This window comes from Stylophora pistillata, chromosome 4 (genome assembly GCF_964205215.1).
Source record: "Stylophora pistillata chromosome 4, jaStyPist1.2, whole genome shotgun sequence".
Classification (NCBI taxonomy): Eukaryota; Metazoa; Cnidaria; class Anthozoa; order Scleractinia; family Pocilloporidae; genus Stylophora; species Stylophora pistillata.
Genome location: NC_142522.1, coordinates 23301233 through 23325459, shown reverse-complemented (window position 1 = coordinate 23325459; position 24227 = coordinate 23301233). Strand labels below are relative to the sequence as shown.

At 40.9% G+C, this 24227-nt stretch overlaps 2 protein-coding genes and 1 pseudogene across 4 annotated transcripts; 1 reads left to right on the top strand and 2 right to left on the bottom strand.

Annotated features, from left to right (window-relative positions):
* Positions 1-3421: 3421 nt before the first annotated feature.
* Positions 3422-5412, bottom strand: LOC111326043 (uncharacterized). The gene is made up of 3 exons (XM_088758995.1): positions 4887-5412; positions 4489-4736; positions 3422-4076 (listed from the first exon to the last, which is right to left on the bottom strand). The coding sequence occupies exons 1-3, from the start codon at positions 4887-4889 to the stop codon at positions 3974-3976; spliced, it is 354 nt and encodes a 117-aa protein (XP_088615121.1). The 5' UTR covers positions 4890-5412; the 3' UTR covers positions 3422-3973.
* An 11383-nt stretch (positions 5413-16795) lies between these two features.
* On the top strand, positions 16796-18413 carry LOC148732929 (uncharacterized; annotated as a pseudogene).
* On the bottom strand, positions 17550-23937 carry LOC148732928 (uncharacterized). 3 transcript variants are annotated; one of them, XM_088758492.1, is made up of 2 exons: positions 23721-23937; positions 17550-20642 (listed from the first exon to the last, which is right to left on the bottom strand). In XM_088758492.1, the coding sequence occupies exon 2, from the start codon at positions 20511-20513 to the stop codon at positions 18465-18467; it is 2049 nt and encodes a 682-aa protein (XP_088614618.1). In that variant the 5' UTR covers positions 20514-20642; positions 23721-23937; the 3' UTR covers positions 17550-18464. The 3 variants fall into 3 exon arrangements, with proteins under 3 accessions (XP_088614618.1, XP_088614617.1, XP_088614619.1); XM_088758491.1 differs by lacking the exon at positions 23721-23937 and having other exon boundaries at positions 17550-19609; positions 19724-21470; XM_088758493.1 differs by lacking the exon at positions 23721-23937 and having other exon boundaries at positions 19185-19368; positions 19482-22426.
* Positions 23938-24227: the final 290 nt, after the last annotated feature.

The following is a 24227-nucleotide window of genomic DNA, read 5'->3' as shown; positions in this document are numbered from 1 at the left end:
GAATCCCGACGTGAGAGACACAAAGAAGTTTTTAATATTTTTTTGCAAGATCATTAACTGCATCTACGCTATCTGTATCTATAAGTTGACTATACCACAAGCTCCCACTGCATGAAACACCTGATAAGTTCTTGATCGATTTCCCTCGCTTCTCAACATGCGTGCTCTTGAGACTTTTAACTTTGTTTTTGTAGAAGACCTTCTTACTGTGCCAGCGCGAATAAGCCGCTGAACATTATAACACCAAAGCTTAAACAGAAAGGAGTCTTTCCCATGCTGGGCAAAATATTTCTGCCGTTTCTTGATCGCAATCTTGATCGCGTTGGTTATGCAAGGTTTATCTGTTTGATGGACCTTAAATGTTTTAAGCGGGAGGAAACAGTCAACAGCGTTCATAAGAGTTTGATGAAAAAACTCAAATTTATCAGCACACGATCTTTAAGAGAAAAGGGTGTCCCAGGAAAACGTCGTAAGCCAAGGGCCAAACTCCCTCATACGACTATCACGCGTATCGCGGCGAGTTAGCCGGTTCTTTTAGCCAGGGTGGTCTTAAAGACACACGAGTGAATATACACGCAAAAATGGTCGCTGGATCCAAGTTTCGGAAGCTGTTGGGGAACTGGTAATAGCTTGTGCTGGTTAGTTAGGCACTAGTCCAGTATGCCTGTGTCTCGCGTGAGAACTGATGCTATTTTGTGAAAGCCCGCACGTGCGCTTGATATAGGTTTCCGAAACATTGGTTGAGTTTGGATTGAAGTCTTCTGAGATTATGACTATACATTCTGGGTGGTCCCGAAGGAACGCATCTACGACACTTTAAAGATGGTTTTATAATTTCTCATTGTCTGCAACCATGGCATTCGGAGGATGATAAATAACTCCGAGTAAAATTATATAGATACGGCGAGGGAGCCGGTAAGGTCTTATTTGAATCGATCAGCCGCTTACATGGGATATTACATTTGACATAAGCGGCTACACCGCCAGCATGGGACGGCCGGTCATTTCGAAACAGGATATAATCCCGTACCACATATTTACAACAATATCAGGAATTTGCTCTGACAGCCAAGTCTCTGTGACACAAATAACATCAGCGTTGTTATTTTCAGCAGTGCACTCCAGTTCATCCACTTTCGGCTGAAGCGATCTTGCGTTACAAATAAGGACCGACGGTAAAGAGGTGGGGAATCGATGGCTAGTAACAGGAGCTAGTTTGCTGGCTTTCTTGACCGGGATAAGATTATGTAAATTTCCACAATGAAATAAAGATTTATCGAAGCGGCGCGGAACAATGACTTGAATATTTTGGATAGCTTCACTCTCTTGCCAGATCGCCTGCCCCTATATTTAAAGTGCTACTGAAGCGAAAATCAATCCACTGTAAAAAACGATTAATTATTACTTCGATTCCTATTTAATCAGATAAAAAGTTTTTAAGCCATGAAAACATTTCCTTCATTGTATTTTTGGAGCGCGAACACAGACAAGTTGCTGAAAAAAGTGCGTCCGGGCGATTTCCTAATTAGTTATGCATGTGACGTCACACGGTTGACACATCAAGCGTTGGGGAAAGTGCAGCTCATACATTTCACAATGGCGAAGCATGGTGGAAAGACTTGTGCGGCTAGTGCTCCCGGAGGCATCAGTTGTACGAACAATTCTTATAGTCCAAATGTTTCCATGCATTTATTCCCTAAAAATGAGAAAGTAACGGATCAATGGGTAAAGTTTGTGAATGTTCATAGGCCAGATTGGAAACCTTCATCGCACAGCACATTGTGCTCCTTGCGCTTTCACGAGAGCTGTTTTAGAAGGCTAAAATTAAGCAGATTGTTGCCAGCCAAAACTAGCGATGAAAACAGCATGAGCTCTGAAGAAAGTCCAAGCACGAAGCCCAAAGAAAAACGAGTTTTAAAAATGGGATCAGTACCAACTATCCAATGCGCTATCCAAGCACCAGTGATCGAACAAAGCGCTCGTGAGAGGAGAAGATCGCAAGCGGTAAGTGCGGAATGCATGCATTCTTTGTTCTAATAATTTTCATAAGTTAACGTCGTCTTCGACAGTTTCGTTGCCAGTTAAGAAGAGAGATAACGAAAAATCCTTTATATAATAATTACGATTCACGTTGTATTTTAATCCAAGTTACCAACAAGAGTTTTCGGTGTTGGATGCTCATATTAAGTTTGTTTACGTGCGATTTAATGGCTACTTAATGACATCAAAAAGTTGTCCAGCGAGGACCAAACCAGCTGCCTAGAAGGGTTCCATTCAACCTTGAATCAGTTTCATCCTAAGATGATATGTTTCTCATGGCTTGGCTCATACTACAGGTGGGATCATGTTATATCAGAAAACAAAAATAGTATCACCAAAAGCTGGAGATGCATGTCATCTCCTAAATTATGGTAACATTTCGTTATGGAAATCCTTACCCTCCCTTCAAACTCTTTCAAAATTTGTGTTCAGAGCCAAAATAAAATCTAACTGCTTTGATTTACTCTTGCATCAAAATTTCTGTTATAGTCCATGATGTAGGTTGGTGTGTTTTACGTCCTAAGCACATCTTAGCTAGTCTACATTTTAATGAGAACTTGCTGAGGGAGCCCCAAAGGACAAAGGATGGAAAGAAGTAATTGTTAGTAACATACCCGAAGAACAAGTTTGGAGAAGAAGCTCAAGAAATAAGAGTATCTCTCATTTACAGTAAGTGTAATGATATGCAGCAGTTAATACCAGAGGATACTGATACAAAGTATACACTAGCTTTCACAAGTATTTTCTACTCACACTGCCAAAACTATGAATCTAATGCTTTTTAGGTCATGAACATGAATTTTAATCCTTTGTTTTCCCCTTGTTTTTCCCAGAATATGTGGACGAGGTAGGGAACTGGTGTTTTGCATGTCCCTTGTGGAAAGGGATGCAATCCTTTCTAAGTATAAGGCGGGTCTACCCGCACCTTTGAACTCAAAGTTCACTTACAGGCAATGTAGAGCAGAGGCTATATAGAATTACAACAAGAGAAAGCAGACAGAAACAGCTCTATATCCTTCAGGTGAGATTTTGTGAAATTGAGTACATAATCATACATTGTATCATTCAAGCCCTACCCATCAAACTATGGTCAATATTTTGTTGCTGGATGTTTGCCTAAGTAAGGGTTGGCAAGCTCAGGTATGTAATTCAATGGGGCTGCCACTAAAATTTCAAGTTGCAGGATAAATACAACAATTATGCAGAGAATCAAACAGCTTGGGGTTTCCTTTGGTTCTATTAATTTTTTTTTCCTATACAAGAAGCCAGAGGCCAACTTCATACTATAGAAGCCTGGAGGAATCCCAGGCTCCTGCCTCTTAAATACAACCCTGAATCTGGAAGGAATTAATATTGCACCATCTACCAAGAGAACACTATATCAACAAGAAATTTTTTTTTTCTACATTAAATAACATATTCTACTTGCAGCTGAAATTCTGAGTGAACTTCAGGCATCAAGCACCCATGCTAACCAACAGCCTGCCAAGAAGAAAAGAAAAACACCTACACGCAGAAAGTGCAAGCTGCCAATGAAAAACCTTGCAAGAGGAAGCTGTTCTGGTGCTAGTACCACTAAAACACATATGCCAGTCGATGAACATAGACATTGTGATTGGATATCAAAAGAAACTTTAAATAAATTTTGTTTGTGTTTATCATGGCCAAATCTTGAGACTAAAAAATAAATTGTACTATATTTACACTTGTCACAACAGATTCATGTACTGTGACAGGGATCTTGCATGTGGTATGTAGCATTGGAAAATAAAAGATCAACAACTTGAACGCAGGGAGGTCATGACTTTTGTAAAATGTGGTGGCTCCTAAAAGAGCCGTTGTTGTACAGAGTTTTTACTTTGTTGCTTAATTTTTCCTTTGCTCTGCAGTGATGTAACCTCTGGTGGAGGCAGTCTGATACTTCTGCCTAATTCTATTGTATAATTATACAGGCAGGAAGTGGTTTAGTGTTGTTCCAACCAAGGGGCCCAAATATCCATCGCACAAGAAAGCGGTATGCAGTGGCACGACAGCTCCTAAGAAAGAAGAAAAGTTTACAGTTTTTATGAGTTATAGCACTTGGAGTAGTATTTTTAACAAAACCAGTGTCATCTCCTCCTCCCCTCCACCAAAACCATCAAAAACAAAGTGAGTGAAGTTGACACAATTGATGTTAGAGTGATCAACAAAATATTGTTTTCAGGTTCCCCTTTTAATTCTTACAAAAGACTTTTACATCTGAAATTATTGCTTAGATATTACCAATAATATCGGAGCATTATTGCTGTTAAAATGAAGTCGGTCTTAGTCCAGTTACACAGAAAACATTCTGCAGCAACCTAACTTGTAAGCTATTTTTATGTACTCGAGTAGGTGAGCCTCATTCACATTCGGTCGATGCGCTTGACGGAAATGAGGCGGTTTTATAAACATAGAAATCCTACTTACTCCTTTTTCGCATTTAGAGTTCCTCTGGTTGGAAACTTGTAAGCCTGGCCATTCTTGTCCTTCATCAGAGGGAAAACCTGCTCAAGTACTGTGGCGTTTGTTAGAGCGTCGAAGTCTGGATGGTCGAGCACGCAATTACCTTCGATGCCTTCAAAGGTCAGTTTTGCCATGGCCGCCGTGACTTCCTTACAGCAATGAAACTCCAAGGCATTCCACAGAAGTTCTGTATCGCAGTTGTTGCAACGACTCTTGAATTCAGAATAATGCAAACATCAGGAAAGACTGATAAGCGCGAGCCCGAGACAACTTAGTATTATGCAAATTAAACACACTCGCGTGGGCGAAAACAAACGAAGAGAAGGTGTAATGTCGGAGTTTCGCTTTAAGTTTTCACCTACCATTCATCTACGGTTAATTATTTGATTCTCGGACCTAGACTCCAATATCGCCGGAGTCAAACCGTCTTCGTCTTCTTCATCTGGTTCTTCATAGCCTTCAGGTGCTTCAGACTCGAATCGGTATGGCTCCACGAGTCCACCAATCACTTCGAAATCTCTCTCGTTTTCGCTTTCTCCTGCCTCCGAAACATTCCTAGAACTTGAGTTGGAGTCCGAATCGTCAGAACTGGACATTATATAAGATATAGTAGCAAGCTAAGATGTATTTGCCGAATTGAAGTCGCCAAGAACTCGAAGATTTACTGTGGATTACAGCGTGTCAACCGTGTGACGTCACAGGTGTTGTCAACCGCTGGGAACTTCGAAGGCTCAGAATTAGCGAAATGGACGCACTTAGAAGTACTCTTTGAGCTCCGATCTGAGAAATTTTTGGACCGTTATTATACGTTTTTATTCTTTAAAACCACTTTTCTATGATTGAAAAACCTTTTTCATTTCAAAAAGGGTATTCATGAAATTCAATTCAGTAGCACTTTAAATATCCCACAAGCTCGGAGGCTACCAAAGAATGATCGATCGAACTTCAAAACATAGCTCCGGCGTAGCGATAACAGCCCACCTCTCGAATATGGGATGATAAGGAAATGGCGGTTATGCGAGTTTCCCATGTCTTCAGAGTTGGATGCTGAGATGGCGAATGATCTTGTAAAATCCACGATAACAGGGCCAGGGTTGAGGGAAATATCCGCGAAAATCGTCAAGTCAATGGGAGGATCATGCCCTGGTACACAGCGGGTTGTCATTCCATGTTTGGACCATTTAATTGAGGGAAAACGTGACGAGTAGAAACCATAGTTCGAATAGAGACTTCGTTTAGCAGGGACTTGACCAAAGTTGTACAGTAAAAGCGAGACCCAAGGCTGCCAGAACTTAACATATGAAGATACCTCATCCACACCGACTCGTTCATGAGAATAAAGGTGACTATAGATGGCTACCACAAGCACAAACGCCAATTTCCGAGAGCGAAAAATTGTCGTGGCCGCCGTGATTGGCGCCTGACACGCGTCTATCAGAGATCAAAGATCAAAGAGTTCGGATGTTTACCCTTGTCCTGGGCCAGGGTGATGAGTAAGAATATGTCAGTAAAACAGCTCTTCAACTAATGCGCTTTTTCCAGCTCTAGCATGAAGATATCAGTGCTCGGTTAGAGAACGAAGAAAAGTAACGAAAATTTAATTGTCCTCCTGAAGTCGTAACAAGGTTTAAAAAAATTGGTTTTTGATTGTTCTCTATATAAGTTGGCTCCCAATCCAAAACTTGGGTTGTTTCCACATTTGCAACGTAAAGCCTTTTTGTTGCTACGGCCTTTACCATTTTAATATCGTGCAACGGAAGTATCACTTAAGCCCGAACAACGAGCAGAAATTATCTAGTCACTTATGATTTGGTATCGCCAAGACATGAACTTTGGTAATGCACCTCCCTGTCAGTTAGGACCAAGGTTGCGGGAACTGACTTAATCATTCAACACAGTAATCAATGAAGTCCTTTTTGTAGTACTCTTCCATGACTGAGCGGTTAATCTTAATTCTAAGTTGAGGTTTTCATCACCAAATGTATTCCAGTTGAGAGAAATATGGTAATCGTTTTCAACTCCTGATTTAAAAGAACGTGATCCTATTTTACAGTTTCAGAGGTGTGATTCAACAGATATTGCGATTTTTCAGTGCATTGGAGAGCACGAAGAGTTATACAAGGTTAGGCTAGCGTTTACCATACTGCCATCAAGGTGTTAGTGCTTCTTGAAACAAAAATAATTCAATCTCTTTCTTCAATACTGTACTAAACAAAGGACTGAAAGGTGACAATTTTGTCGATTAAAATATTGTGTCCACCGTAACTGAACAGGACAGATGCAAACTACTTGTCTGAAACTGAGTTTTCTAGAAGGAAAATTATCATTTGATCTTTTTAACTACCTCAGCCATCTTAAGAATTCTCGGTTTGCTTCGTTTTGATTTTTTCTTTCCTCTTTACCATTTCTCTACCTTGATAAACAATTAGCTTTCCTTTGGAGTAGAAAAGATATCGACAACCCAAAGAGCAACATAAAATAATGAGAATTGATCACAGTACAATAATTTTAAGAAGATTAAAACGTAAAAAATTCTCATATAAAAACAGTTGTTTTCAAAACCTACCGAATGCCTGTTGTACTCCTCAATACCAAGGTTTTAAGTTATCAAACCTTTAATTTTTCCCGAAACGAACAGGAAACCGGCCAAACATAAACCCAGAATAATAACACATGAAAGTTTGCTGTCGGAAAATTTAAAATGAGGATAACGATTTGAATGAAAAAATAAGGACTAAAAATTTCTATCTTAAATATTTAATTTTTAGTATAAAAAAATTCCACTATCTTAATTTATTGAGAATTAGTTACCAGTATCGTAAACACTAATCTGACCATGTATGATTATAAGTCCTTTTCGTCCACTGCACGGAAAAATTACAATTTCTGTTGACCTAAATCTCTGGAAATAGGAATAAGGATAAAGTTTTTTTCAACTCATGAATTGAAAAAGACTTCCACATTTTCTTATTAAAAGCTTTAAAGCAAATGGAATACTGACTTGATATTTCTTTCAAAATAAAACTAATTTTACAGGGATGAAGCAAGGGGCCGATGTTGGAGCATAAACTTAAAACCTGTTGCAAGAAACATGTTTTACACTATCCTTAAAGACAACCTGGTTTGGATTTTCATTATTGCTGTACTCTCGACACTCATACAACTACTTAATGGGAGAGAGGAATAACGGCTTTCGTTCAATTTTAACGGTTTTTCACAACTTAGAACAGATTATGTAAGCCCAATTCTGTCTCCTTTACTCCATGTGAAACTTAAACCGGAATAGATTTGGAAAGTAAAAGCTCACCTTAAAATTAATATCACAGAGTTCTGAAAAACCCCGGTTTTGGGGGAAAATGCGAATCATGGAAAATGAAAACATGATCTGCTGAAACTTTCGGCGCACCTCTTATACAACACGGCTACAGATAAGTATGTTGACATACCCACTATTCGCAGTCACGCTATTTAAAGTGTTTGATAAACGTCTGTCTGGCAAGGATATATTGATATGCGAAGGCCATACAAGCTTTTTCATTCCCATAACATCCTTCAATTTAGCTCGAGATTCAAAAATGTAACTAGCAATTCGATTGAGTGCATAACTAGTCCAATAAAACACAATTCGAGTTGCAGCACAGCTAGATGTCTGACTTTGAATGTACTTTCTTCGCGAATATTACCTTAATTCCACTCCTGAGCAAAATATGTTTCAGTAATTTAGTTGTTGCTTTGATAAAGTTAATGAAAAACACTTTGGTAATTATATTTTTGAAGAATGGGGGTTGAATAATTCTTGGAACCGCTTTGCACATGATCCTTTTTGAAACCAAAGGTTTCAGTATCCTTCATAGATATAACCGCGCCACTTACAATTAAGCCTCGTTATCATTCGATGGATTTTTTTCCCATTCTCATTGGCTGGGAGCCCACCATGTGACCTGCAAATAACTGCCTACAAATGGTCGTCATTATTATCATTTAGCTCGTAATGTCCATTTAAAGATTTCACAAAGACTCAAGTTATTTATTTTAATAAATGACTTGAAAGTACCAACACTGAATTTTATCATTCATGCGCGCTGCAGAAAGTAAGAGAATTTCCCAAATACAGTTACACAGCACGAAAACGCAAATTTACGTCGGCTTAAACGCGATGTAAATGCAACGTAACTTTGGATTTACGCGACTATACGCTCACGTAAACGAACTGTAAAGTTAAGCTTTACGCTACCTGTAATCAATGGCGTAAAGGTGCGTAAATGAACACTAAAATGACTCACTCAAGGTTGGCGGAATTGTGACGTAAAGCCGCTTTTAGACAACGGCGTAAAGGCAGTTTTATGGTTCTCTAAAAATAAATTTACCCTTTTCTATAAAGCATTTTCTTAATCCGCCAGCTTAAAGTTGGCGGAATAGTGACGCACGGTTAATTCATTCACGTATCGTTTGTCGAGAATGATCATTTCGGCCAACTTGAGGCACTTCAGCACGGCGTAGCCAGTTAAGTCTCGTTTGCGCTCTCAGTTTGAGCTCTCGGTTTGAGCTCTCGGTTTGAGCTCTCGGTTGGAGCTCTCGGTTTGAGCTCTCGGTTTGAGCTCTCGGTTTGAGCTCTCGGTTTGAGCTCTCGGTTTGAGCTCTCGGTTTGAGCTCTCGGTTTGAGCTCTCGGTTTGAGCTCTCGGTTTGAGCTCTCGGTTTGAGCTCTCGGTTTGAGCTCTCGGTTTGAGCTCTCGGTTTGAGCTCTCAGTTTGAGTGTAATTTTTTTTTATGTTTAAGGCGGACGGCCGGGCCCCCGATGAAGGGAGGTGCAGTGCCCGCCGACCTACATGTCTAAGCCCAACCCATGGCTGGCGTGCAATGCCTTAGGGATGGGGTCCACCAGAAACGAGGGTCACCAGACGCCAAACTCGCTGGGGAATCGAACCCCACCTCACCTAAAAATTACACACTCACTCCAAGGAAGAACGCACTCACAATAATAATAGCAGACAAAAAGATAATAATAGCCCCTAGCCAGCCAAGGGGAGGCACTGGAAAAAACCAAAGCGATAATCATAGCCCCTAGCCAGACAAGGGGAGGCACCAGAAAAAACCAAAACAATAATCATAGCCCCTAGCCAGCCAAGGGGAGGCACAACAAAAACCAAAACAGCTAAAAAGCAAACCGTAGGGAGTCACCATACACGGATGCAATAACACCACAGGCACACCACTGCCGATAGAAGATGCGACGACGCCTGTTAGACTTGCACCGCCTGAAGGAGATTGGTAGGTAGAACTTCAGGCGGGCCTTGATGGATGCAATCACCGCCACAGCGCTAGGACGAGTATCACGAAACTAGAAATCATTCCTACACTGCCAGATACAAAACTTAGAGACATTGAGAAGATAGACAAAAACACGCGGTACAGAAACAAGGTCACCAGAGTTAAAGCCGAAGAAGACATGACGAAGAGTGATGACAGGACACATAGGAGAAAAACAAAATAGCAAAGACTGCACCCAGGCAAGAACACTCTGAGCAAGTGGACAATAAAAGAACAGATGCTCGAGCGACTCGACCCGGGGCCCACAAAAACACGAGAAGGGAACAGACAAACCAAACGAGGAAAGAAGCCGGGCGGAGTACAGGACGCCGTGCGCAATCTTCCAATTCAGGTCGATAACACGGCGATCAAGATGAAAGAAAGATAAGGCGCGCCACGTAGCAGGCCAGTCGAGATTGGGGTAGATGAACTCAAACTTTAGAACACAATGAGGCTGGACCATGTTCTCAGAGAGAAGATACAGGTAACAAGACTTGGCAGACATGGTTAAGACAGGAGAACAGACAAGAGGACACGGAGAACCATAAACCAGAGAGTTTTTGGACGTGGCGAAAGCCTCGTCGAGTTTACGCCACGCCAGTACCAGAGCTTGATAGAAGGGCGGCAAGACCCTAAAGTCAAAACTAAAAGGACGGGAAAACACAACAAAAGGAGAGACACCAAAAAAGGAATTAAACTAAAAAGACATGAGAGCGACCCAACTGGATGGAGAAGAGACAAATCTCCTCACCCATTGGCCCAGGCGGGCCCTCACCTTAGACTGAACGTCCACCACAGAGAAACCCCCAAAAAGAGGGGATTGAACAACAGCAGAGCGAGAGACGAGCTCCCGCTTGCAAGACCGAAAAAACGAAAAAAACCAGACGAGAGAGCTCCACCTCCACCCAGGCCGGCATGTGGACAAGAGAGGCCACATACCAAACCCGGGAGAGGGCAAGAGCGTTAATACCGAGGGCCTTGCCACGAAAAGACAGAACACGAGAGCGCCAAGACTTGAGAACATAGTCCACCGCATTTATGCGAGGGCGCCAGTTGTCTTCCTCAAGGTTACCGGGGCCGATGAAAACCCCCAGCACCTTGAGCTTGACAGGAGACCAATCAAAAGGAACCGTGGGGTCCGTGCGACCCCTCCATCCATCCAACCAGAGACCCTTAGATTTGGAGAGGTTAATCCTCGATCCAGAAGCCAGTTCATAACACCTATATATGTCAAGAGCAGCCGAGATGCCCTCATCCGAAGTAAGTATGAGAGATGTGTCATCCGCGTACTGAGAGATGGGAGACAGCGGGGGACAACCTGGGAGAGACAGACCCTTAATACGGGGGTCTGCACGAATGCTACAAGCAAGGACCTCCGAAACGAGAACATACAAGAGTGAAGATAATGGGCACCCCTGCCGGACACCACGAGAAAGGCTAAAGAAGGGAGTCAAGTAACCATTAACATTTACAGCACTTTGCACACGAGTATAAAATAGGTCAATCCACGCGACAAAGGACGAACCAAAACCCATGGCGAGCAGAGTGGACCGCATAAAACCCCAATCCACCCGGTCAAAGGCCTTTTCTTGGTCAAGAGATAGGATTGCGACAGGGGTGCCAGAGGACTCGGCATAGCTGACAACATCTCTCAGTAATGCGACATTCTCCCCAATGAAGCGGCCAGGGACCCCGCACGTCTGATCGCGGTTGACGACAAGGTGTATCACGCGGAGAAGACGCCCGGCTATGGCCCGCGAGGCTAACTTATAGTCCACGTTTAGGAGAGATATGGGGCGCCAGTTCTTGGGATCGAGACGATCCCCCTTCTTGAATGACAGAGTAATGACACCTCTGCGCTGAGGGAGAGAAAGAGAACTAGAAGAAGAGCATTCATTAAGGACAGCCACAAGATCAGCACCAACCACATCCCAGAAGCGGAGATAAAACTCCATGGGAAGCCCATCTAGACCTGGCGTCTTGTTGCGTGCCATACCCTTGAGAGCGTCAAGGACCTCAGATGGTGTGAGTGGGCCCTTGCAACTATTGGGTTGATCTTGAGGAAGAAACGAGGACAGATTACCGAGAAGGGAAGATTGGACACGAGAGTCCGTAGGTGAAGCAGTATATAGACCAGAATAATAAGAACCAAGAGAAGCACAGAGAGCAGCAGAAGAAGAAACAATTGAGCCATCAGGCTCTCTCAGCGCAGAGATGCGACGGTTCGCAGAACGTTTTTTCTCTAAACGAAAAAAATACTGCGAGGAAGACTCACCTTCCTCAACCCATTTGACTCGCGCCCGAACGTGGGCCCCCTTCGCCGCGTGAGAATCCAGGCGAGCAAGCTCAGAGAGAGCCGACCGCAGGGGATCCACACAAGAAGTAACCCCCGAATCGACTTTCTCCTGGAGATGTTGAACAAGGCGCACTAAGGCGTCCCTACATGCAGATGTCTTACGGGCCCTACTGGCACAAAAACGGATGGTGAGCCCCTTGATTCGGCTTTTCCCCCTATCCCACAATTTAGCGAGAGAAGGAAAGCGGGGGACAGCAAGACGCCACGCGGACCATTCCTCCCGGACAAGTTGACAATAGTCCTGATCTTCCAAAATTGAGGTGTTCAGCTTCCAGTAGCCAGGGCCAGGTGGGACGACGTCAGGAACAGACACAGACAAACACAAGCCACGATGATCCGAGAATGGACAGACATACACAGAAACAGAGGACACCGATGGGACCCATGCAGAAAGAATCCCCAACATGTCAATACGCGACGCCAAACTCCCGTCCCACCTGGTCCAGGTGAACCCCGGAGAAGAGGGGTGGAGGTAACGCCAGATGTCAGTGACGCAACACGCGTCAAAGAGATGGCTGAGAGCAGAAGAGCTCTCACGAGAATAATCAGAGGGATTAGAGCTGCGACGGTCAAGAGAACGGTTGAAAACACAATTAAAGTCGCCAGCAAGAAGAGTAGGGATCAGAGGATCAATCTTGAGATGGAGATCTTCAAAGAAAAGGTCTCGAGCAGGATTGCAGTTAGGGGAATTAGACATACAACACGAAAAACTTTATCACAAATAGAGAAATGACACTGAAGATAACGGCCACAATCATCACACCATGAATGAAGTAAGGACAAAGAAGAGCGGTAGAGAACGATACAGTCACAAGAATGTACAGAACCAGGAGAAAGAACAGCCGAGTAACCAGAAGAAGAGAACCAGGAAGAACATTCGACACGAGTCATACAATGAGTCTCCTGGAGACAGACGACGTCTGGTCTCACAGGGAGAGACCGCAACCACTGAAGGAGACCAGTTCGTTTGGACTGATCCCTGATCCCATTACAATTTAAAGTGAGTATGGACAAAGCCATTAGAAAAAAAGCAAGAGCACCCATCATTTTTTTTTTAGAGACACCTTTACTACAAGGTAACCTGGCAGCCGCTGCTAACATCTTAGGAATAGAATGATGGCCAGGAGTCTTCTTAGAAGATCTCTTGCGAGGGCTGCGCGACCCAGACAGACGCGGAGCGTCAGATGTACCATCCGATGAAACATCGGAGACAGACCTTTTAAGTGGGGCAGGTGTCTGGAGCATTTCAGCCTCCTCCAACTCGGAGACGTCAGCCCAATGTGGGTGAAAGGTTTCATTTACAATACTTTTTAAATTATTAAGGCTAGTACTAGTAATTGAAGTTAAATCTTCACCTAGATAAATTGTATCATTATTTTCACTATTGTCAATACTATTATTTGTACTACTATTATTTGCACTACTATTATTTGCACTACTATTATTTGCACTACTATTATTTGTAATACTATTATTGGAGCTAATATTTGTTTCATTAACTAAGTTTCCATTATAATTACTAGTTACACCAGAATTGGGACCTTCAACACTCTCATTGATACTCTCATCGAACAGATCAGGCAGAACAGACACACTTGGGGCAGGGGTCACCTTGTCAATCAAAAGGCCATCAGTATCGAGAATACGACTAGGGGCGTCCCCCTCGTCGACCACTGTGACACCATCAGAAGATACATGACTGACATCAACAGAAGCAACAGGACTCTCGGCAGCAGCCTCAACAACAGTGCTCACATTAGTGGGCACGTGGGAAGCATTTTCATTTGCATCGGAGTCAGAGACGAGCTCAGGAGCGGCCTGCTCACGATCATGATTCGGGCCAGCGCCAGCTGTAAAGCGACCCCAAACCAGAGGGAAAGATCGAGAGAGATGCCCACTCTGGTGACACCCAAAACATTTGCCTTTATCAGGGCAGGAGGAAGATTTATGACCCGCTGCCCTGCAGATATCACAACGGAGGGGCTGCCCCCTATACCACACCTTGCACCTGATTCCGTTAATAACGATGAATCTCGGAATTTCTCTACGGCAAACCATGCCGACCAGACGGGTACCGGTGGACACCGCAGGCCTCGCAGACCATTTCTGGAAGCCAACACTCTGAACATCACCAAAGGGGCGTAAAGCAGCCGATATTGGCTCGCTAGGACCCTCGAAAGGGTACCAAAACACATTAACTAAGGTGATTTGGGGGGGGAGGTGGGGGCTGAATGACCTCACACCTTACCCCGTTAATAATAACCACACCAAGCTGTACGTAATAGGATTTGCCTTCCACATTATCACATGTAACTCGTGCCACACGATTTGGGACAGCCTGGATAGAGAGAACTTTATGTGGAGAGTCCTCCGCAAAAAAGGCATCGATGAGGCCAAACACACCGTGAGGGAGCGACCCAGCAGGGAAATGCTCGCACTTGATGTCGACTGTCCTAGGCAAGGACAGCACCATGATGGAAAAGAAAGAGGGCTAGAAACGCCCAAAAAAGGGCTAACAAGCGAAGTTGGAACCCAAACCAACGAGCACGAAAGTGGATGGGTGGCCAACAGAAAGTGTAAGAGAAAAGACTGGCGTTCCCTCCCGGCAGGTACTTAGCACAGTCGAGTGTAATTAAATAATGAGAGATACTTACAGAATCCGTGCCCAAAGAGGATCGGAGGAACACCTACCAGAGTTGCAATGGTAAAATTCCGTAGGGTGCACACTGTTTCGACCTATGTGGGTCTCGTCAGTTTGAGTGTAATATACAGAGTGGTTGAGATAAGCAACGGCTATACGCGCCAGCTCCACGTTAAACACGTGGTAGCTGTTGAGAACTGTAAAACAGTTCTCCCACGGCGTGCGTATGGAGATAAGATCATTTGTGAGCTGTGTGCTTAAAAAATAGTAAACAACACTAATGACAGCACTAAAGTACACTTACACTCCCCCTTGTACGGCTCAAATCGTAAGCATGCGCACAGCCATATCACTCATAAAGTGGCAGCCATGGACAGCTGTTTCGCCCTTGTTGTGGCTCATTAACATGGCATAGCCAGCAGGGTCTATATTTGCATACGCAAATATTTGAGAAATGGGCAAATTGATTTATTTGCTCAGCTTCGCCTAACCAGAATACAATCCGGATATTATTTTTAGCAATAACAAAGTCCCAGTTCAGACCATATTTTTCAAAATGAAAATTGTTGCAAGCTTTTAACTCAAGCTAGGCTTAGACTGTTTTGGGGATGTTTCATCATTGTGCCCGCACAAATAATTATTTGTGCTTAACTATTAAAACTCCTACATTTCAAAGAATTATGTCATTTTATGTGCTCTATCCATTTGGGCTAAACAATAAACAACTTTTCGTTTCATTTACACTAGGTGTAAATAACCGTAAAGTCGACTCACAAACTATACGTAAGGTTTACGCAGGCTTTACGCTCTTTTCGCGTAAAGCTTCCTTTATATATCCTTACGTAGTAGGTAAAGTTGACGTAAAGCTTCGTACAAAACTTTACGCAGATTTACTCAACATCTAAGTCTCCCTAAATCTCGATTTTCATGCTGTGTTATTTCCCACTTCAAGTAAAATCCCTCAATAGAGGTTACAATAAATGATATAACTGCATGGTGAATAAGGTATGCAAATTACATGTACAGGTATGGGAACAGGCGGAGCATGCACCCAAATTAACCCTCTAACTCTCAAGATCAGATTGTCAATTCTCTCCTCTAGCTGCTACAAGTTTCCTTGTAAATGAGTTAGGATAATTTGGTGTTAGATTAAGATAACCTCTACCTGATACATTTAAGTATTCTCTTTATCTGAGTGCTGGATAATATACGAATACTACAAGGAAAACTTACCCGTTAATCACTTCTGGGAGTTTAAGGATTATGGCTACAAGATAACCATATCTAACACCCAATTTGTAGGGACAGTGGTTGGGCATCTATCCAATTTATGGTTAAGAGAAGATGTCACCAATAATCAGACAAATTCGCAAATCACTGGCAAGAGTCAAAAAATCGAATTGGCTCATATTCTAGTATTAGGTAGGCCTATAGGTATAAAACAAACCAAGACAAAGATAGTTTGTTGAAAAATTCTTTTGTTTTCGAGTCAATTGATAAAACTCAAGTTACGCATAGTTAGCGTCATACGAAGGTCGAATTTAGCCCATTTTTGGAGACCTCGTTCGTACTTGTAAAAGCAGTAAAAAACTTACTTATTCCACAGACTTTTAGAACAATGTTTCCCCTATCTTTTCACTTTTTAAATTTGAAATAAAATACAGATTTTTGTATCTATTCACTTAAGTGCCGTGTGAAAAGTAAGGTAGCTTCAAAAAACTACTTTTATATGTACTAAGTGAAATAAACGTTTAATATTTAAATACGAGAAGTAGAGATGATAAACTTACCGTCTGTAGAGTTGTTTTTCTGAGGTTTTTATGCTGCTATGCACACCAAGGCTTTAAAGTCATAGAAATTTCGCTCTCCGGCGGAGTCGGCGACATAAAAGGAAAGACCGACTTTGTTTATCATTCGCTATCAGTGGTAATAATGAATGCTTGAATGATATAAATAACGTCTTAAAAGTACTTGCAACACGCCGGGGATTTTTAGGCTCTAATTTGGCCAAACCGACGGGCTCAAGTAATGCGCCAGCGGCTAACTTCCAACTGGCTATTCTCTAACAAAACATGGCGGACGCTAGTGCAGTGTTTTTTAATACTGTTTGTGGTGCGCTTGTAGTCGCAGAAGCTGAACTTTCGGGAAAAGATGGTCAAATTAATAATATGAGCGAAGCCCTAGATGATATAAAAGGGTTGTTGGCACCAGTTTCGGTTCGACACTTCAATAACCCGAACCGGATTTAAGCACATCTTGGGAGATTATTTTCCAATGCTTCAAAGGCAAGCCATGGATTGGCTCAAGACATTTCAGCGACGAATGTCTCCACGATGTTCCGTCAAACACACCTGGCAAGTAGTCGTGGAGGAAAAGCTGCACAGAGAGCTTTTTCAAATTTTGGAAGCTATTGTTTCGCGGACACATTTCGGAGTTATAGCTGACTGAACACGAAAGAACTGTGTGTTTGCTTTCACCTCATGACAGAGTGAGAAAGGTATTTTCTGATTGTACAGATCAAAATCTGAATAAAAATACCTTTTTGAAAAGAAGAATTAAAGGTAACAAGCGCGTAGAGGCAATCATAAGTTCGGAAAAACAGTTTGGAATAAAATATTCGTACAGAAAAGAATTAATCACCATTGATTTTCATTACGGCTACTGGAATGAGCATGACTGGCCTCAGCATGTGTGAAATGAACAGTAACTACGATCACTCCTTTCAGTCTAATACTTTTAATATACTTGTTTTCATCTGAAATATATATTTTCTATTTTTCATTTTTAAAGTACCCATTGCCATAATTATATTGATATTGAATTCAAAATTTGTGTCCTTGAGGAGGAACTCAGAGACAATCAAATACATATATCTTTTTAAAATTTTGTAATCAACTATCGTAATAGTAACATTAAAGACATAAATAATTTCTGATGGCAATGCATTCAGCATGCAATGTTTTGTATATTAATGAAAAATTGAAATAGTAAAGTATCTTTTGTAATCTCTGAATATATCTTTAATATATACATCTATATATTACTGTAAACTATTCATATTGATATTCAATGCACTATTGTCTATTAATGAAAAATTGAAATAGTAAAGTACCATTTGTAATCTCTGAATATATCCATAATATATTCATATATATATGTATATATATTTAAATATTACTATAAACTTTTCATATTGAAAATTCAATGCACTACTGGTAATTTGCTTCCTCTTGAATCACTCATACTATTTTATATATTAGATACTATACATCATTTTGATTACTGAGAATTGAGGCAAAATTCATTTTCCTTTCAATACTCCAAACATACGGGCTTAATAGTGTTTCATATCCACTATGATAATTGATAATATGGTTTTTGATAGAGAGCAACTTTCTTTGACAATTTGCTCTGATTTTGGTGATTGATCTACAAACATCTGAAAAATTATTCCAGAGGTATTCAAAATCTACATATATAATTTGTTTTCCTTTTAACATAGTATGTTAGGGTATACATTGAGTATCTCATGAAGGGCCATATATTAAGTACATTATCATAACAATAAAATAGTTATATTTTTGTCTGTGGTTTGCAAATTCTAAGAAAATATTACATTACAGGCCACCTTCAAGCTACTTTATTGCTTCTTTAGCCTCAAGCGTGGTTTTACCTTGAAGAACACAGTCCAAAACTAAGTTTTGAAAGTGTTGAGAACAAAAACTACACTTCTCTACATCACCATCTTTAGGAAGACCACAGTAGCAAAAGTCACGGGTAAAACACCTCTTAGGTATATATACATTTGAAGTGTGTTTGTACACAGTTTCATCACACCCATTTTCTCGTAACCAGAATAATGAAATGTACTCATGCTTAAAAACCTGATTCCATCTGTTGTTAAACTGGGTATTGCTAGTAAATTTGGCAAGAGTAACATGCTTTGCCTCCCTTCCCTCCATTGTATTAATTCCCAAACCCAAACCTAGAGTTTCCTGGAGTTGCTGGGCATGCACAGGCACTATGTGGCCAATTGTCCAGGAGGTAGGGGTACTTTTAAGAAAGAGTGCAGTAGCTCTGAAATAGTTGGAACAAACCTGATTGAGACTTTGAACCTGCTCACTTGACATTGTGACCCTACTAAAAAGAGAGACTGAATCTCTTAGATTCAAACCTGTGTAGGCAAAAACATGTAACTTGAAAGTGTGAACATTCTGATCTTCATCAGTTTTCAGACTTTCGACAATATACATGAAATTGTGACAAAAAAGACGCGACTCTTTACCTGTAAATCGATATTCCAAGGGTCTATTCTTTGTTCTGTCATCTGCAAACCACTTCCTGATCTTTTTTGCTAAACGTGTTGCTTTCACATTGAATCTAATGGCATGATAATACTTACCAAAACAGCTGTTTGGAGAAACATCTAAAATAGACTCGCATTCACCAAGATGACTCCGTGACAAAGAATACATCAAGACAGATGAGTTCCATTGTTGCCAAGCATTATTCTTCAAATGAAGGGGTTCTGCTTTGGCCCTATCAATAAATTTACCAACCAAAGGAGGAAACTCTTGCCTAGATTTTTTCTGTGAGATGAAGGATGTTATTTTCTCACGCTTTGTAGCTGGTTTCAGGGTTGTTTTACTTACCTCTTCCTTCTTCTTTTCCACAGCAGCTGCCACTCTAATTCTTTGATTATAGTTCCATGGACTCCATTTGTCTTGTTTTTTTAAACCAAAATTTCCTTGAGTGTCGGTAATATCACTTTTGTTGATGTCTGCAAATGGAGAAAAATAAGAGGCAGATATACTTAGTTCTCCTCCTAGAAAAGCCAAATATTTCATGTCATTGGGTAGCAGTTCAAATTGAAAGGACACAAACTTCTCCTTACCATCAATTTCTACTGAAAACATATTCCCCTCAATTTCAGTCATTTGCCTTTCAAGCAGTGCCACATATCTGCGAACAGGCTCACAGTCTTCAGAGCAATTGGCCCCAAGTAAGAGAAAGTTCTCTGCAGAGCTGCACACACGCTGACCACAGTTTAGGAAACTAACTAACCAAGCCAATGCTTGGTCATCCTTTCCAAAGGGTGCACCATCCCCCCCTATGGCAACTTTAAAAGTTCCCTCTTGCTTCCCAAACCAGTTGAGCTTATCCTTCCTGCAATTGTTGGCACTGAGATGAAATTGTGCCATTTTCAACAATAGCTTTAAAAGGTCCTTGTATTTCCCATTAACCATATCTTCTTCCTTGAGCCCTTGGCAAAGTGTTTCCCTTACATCACATAAATCACCTGTGTCTATTTGATTAATTTTCTTAAGCACCTCTTTATAAGAAAGAAGTCTTGGTACTGGAATGTTGCTCATGAATTCAATATGCCTTCTTTTAACTCCAGCATCATCTAAGCACATTGTTAATGATGTCCTTATTGAATTATACTTCTGCTTGCTTGCAATGCCACCCCTGTACAAAATATTTACACTTCTAATAAAATTTGTTTGACTTTTCTCAAAAATATTAATCTTCTGTTTTACAATTTTAGGAATAACTTTCTTTGTGAACTTAGCACATTTTATCATTGCATCACTCAATACTGACAATGGAGCACTTTCATTCAAAACTGCCATGAGACCTGCATATGCTGGTGTCATATTCTCAGCAGTGGCTCCATGCAACATTTTTGCAGCATTTAATGTCTGCAGCCTTCTTCGTCTTGCACTACGGCCCGGGCCAGAGATCTTCCCATCATCTCCCAAAATTGTTGGAGAGCGGGTCCTCCTGTCCACAAGGTTGTCTGTAACAGAGATCTGAAGAAAACAGAAAATTTTTATCATGCAAATCTTCAATTTCACTTCAGTGCATAACTCCACAGCCAGAGTAAATCATACATCACTCTATTGATAAATTGTTCGCATGGAATAAAAGAGCTTTCTCCAAGAATATAATTTTCAAAAGAGTATATATATCACCTCGTAATATATGAGTTGAAGGTACTGACCTTTTCTTTCGCATTTTTGTTATCCTCATTCACCAATTTTGCCTAAAACACAATATCAACCTAGGCCGAGTTGCAAAGAAGAACGTGAAATCGCACTACAGAGGCTACTCCAACACTGCTATCAGCTGTTTTGAATCTTCCGCGACTCAACACTAACCTCGCTATCATGTTTGCGCGGTTACACATTCAATATGGCGCCGGGAACTGTAAAAAGGACTATTAAGCAAGTGGTATTAAAAAAACTTTTAAATTGAAAAGTTGCAGAAAATGTTTTCTATAAAATCCAAATAGGAGAAATGAGAGGTTTTCTGTTCAAATAAAAAATCGTATTTTTTCAAACTTGTTACTACTTATAGGCAATAAGCAAGAAAACGTAACGTCACAATTAATTTCATGTGAAAAAACTTAGTGCGCAACAAGCCACTGAGTTTAAATATCTTGAAGAATGAAAATTTGTTGTTCATTTGAATCTCCAGTCGTGGATGATTGTGGCTACAATCCAAAAGACAGAAAAGGCCGGATAGGCGAATGGTACCTTTGCTCTGGTGTGACAAGGAAACAGCAGGGCATTTGGCTCATTTTTCATTCACTGGTGTGTTCACCGAGTTTGACTTGATATTGAGTACAGCAGCTGTTTTCTAAAGACCCAGCGATGTTGATACATGGACAATATGCCCCCTTTATTGCCCAAGACTTGGTCTTGAATAGACTCGTAGGGTAAATACTAAGTGCAGAGTGCCAGCAAATATTTCCGGGCATAAAGTAGACAGAGGGTTAGGAAAAGAGGATTCTAAGTTAATTTTCCACGAAACAGGGTATCTTATTCCGGTTGGTTCAGGTGATTATCTTATTTGCTTTCGATCGAGTTTAATTCCTGTTTTATTATTGTTGTACTTCTTGATGGCATGCGCATCAAAAATCAATTTTGAGTGTTTTTCAACAGTTAACAATTGCCTCACCAAGTTGTATTCATTCTGTAGACTCCATCCTTGTAGATACACCCTGCAGTCAGTATCAGCCAGGTGAGTAGAGTTGTATTACTATTAGTCATAGTACAAATTTAAATAAAAATAATTTAATTAGTCGTTTGTCATTTAGTTATGTTCTAATTCAGTTGTATTTCAGTTCTATTTTTCATATTTTAATAGTTTTGCTTTGAAAACATTATAGATTACGCATTGTATGCAGACGTGTCTCTGGTTGTTAGTTTGTTGTCACCGAGAGACAAACTAAATATGTATTTTGAATCAAGAGATGTTAGTTCCATTCGACATGTACTTTCTACTCCGTGGAATGAAACCTCGAAGCGCAGTAAGCGTTACTATACCAATAAAGGATGGCTTATGATCACCACTTGCCTCGATGAACTAACCCTCGGACAATCTGATGAAGTACTTGAATGTTTAGCTAGATCGAAATTTAAGGGCATGTATGATAGTCTTGACTACACTTTGCTTTAAGCTCTTTGTGACTGTTAGAAGAATGCAAATCACTGATCCAAAAGGCGACAAGTGCTGTCCATTACGGTAGGTAAAATAAGTTTCAATGATCTGAAAAAATGGAAACCAGACCTGACGAGATACAGATTTAACATTTCTGGACACCATAGACTACTCCATGGTACGCCTGGATATATTTACTGGCACTCTGCATTTAGTAGTTCCCCCTCAAGTCCATCCAAGACCAAGTCTTGAGCGACAAAGTGGGCATATTCTTCATGACTGAATCTATCAGGCCACTATGGGAGATGATGCTGACACCTTTTTAGTTCCTAAAATCCTCTGGTCACATGCACATCCTTGGGGTGATGGTTTTCAAAAAGGTTTAATTTGGATACTGATGCTTAACCTGTTCCCATACAAGTAACTTTCAAATGACCTATTCACCATGTACTCCCATCATTTTAGAAAGATAATAAACAACTAGGTTATAGCAGTTTGGATGAAGGTATGTGATCATCTGCTAAACTTGATTTAGATACTTGATCACCGTGTCCCTATAGAGTGATTACTTGACTGACCTTTAGGCACTCTTGAGAGTTAAAGGGTTAAAGGGCAAGTTTGAATCCAAACTATCGGAACATATAGGAAGTGGTTGAGCATCTACCTGTACTCACACTGTGCCTAAAGTTTAGCCTTAGTTATTTTATATAAAAGCCAAGACGAACCATTTATATTGTTCGATTACGATGGCGCATTAATATGTGATTGTACTATTGGGAAGGTCGGTTGAAATGGTAATGGAAGGAACAATTAAAGCCGGCCTATTCTTCAAAACAAGAAACAGCCAACAAGAGAAAAACAAAAGGCCTAGCTCATACATACTAATTAGGCAATTTTGCTAAGCTTCTATGGACACATGTGAAATTTTGACGCGCACATTTTTGTGGCTTACATAAAGTGTGTAGCCACATGACACGATCTGATTTATTTATTTATTTGTCCACGAGAGTCGAGCGTCTGTCACGTGGTCCGAGTCAGCCATCTTGGTTGTAAGCGTGGTCTGGTGATCGTATCACGAATTAGTGAGCATGGCTGAGCTCTAAAACATTTCTAGTGAACTTGTGGCTGACGTATCTTTTTTTTCATAGAATTTTAAACCGTTGGTAAATTTACAGAAGTTTGAATTAGCACCCATTTGGTGTAACCATGTAACTCAAATACATTTACTGTATTTTCGAAAAGTTCATTATTCAGTGTTCACAAAAACCTAAGTTGAACTGGGAAGAAAATTTCGGATAAATGCCCCGCAGACCGTAAGGGAGTGGTTCTGCAGGTGCAGCTCTTTCACTTCTAAAACATCGGCCCTTTCTTGACCTTTGTATGACAACAACCTGAGTAAATTTTGGTCATGCCTACAAAACAACCAAATAGAAAGAGCAACTCACCCGAATCGGAAGTTCTCCTTCGCTTTATCACGAATTAAAACTTTCTCTCGTTAAAGGAAAATCCCATAATGCGTCCAACGTCAAAACAGGCGTCATTAGAATTTTGCGTAAAAACTTGTTTGACCTCTGGTGCAAATATTTCGTCCAAGGCAGCAACAAGGACGCGAGACCACTTTGCTTACCACATTCAAACCCTCTGCCATTTCGAGTTTCGATAACCGAGAAACCCCTGGGCCGAGTTGAGGTATCCGATCAGGTAAACCAGTTTATAGCGCGACAAAATTGTGAAGACAACTCCTCAGATCATTAGCCCTGTCCCTACCAAGACCTCACTAATAATTTTCTTTATGACTGCCATACGATTCTTGTGAAGTTAGCTTTAAAGAATTTGATATTGAATAAACCAATAAGCCCTTGATTAACATTTGTCTCTATTCTCATCACTTGTGTACTTGATATTGTATTGATATTGTAAAGAGAAATTCTGCCTTGCAATTCGTAAAAAGA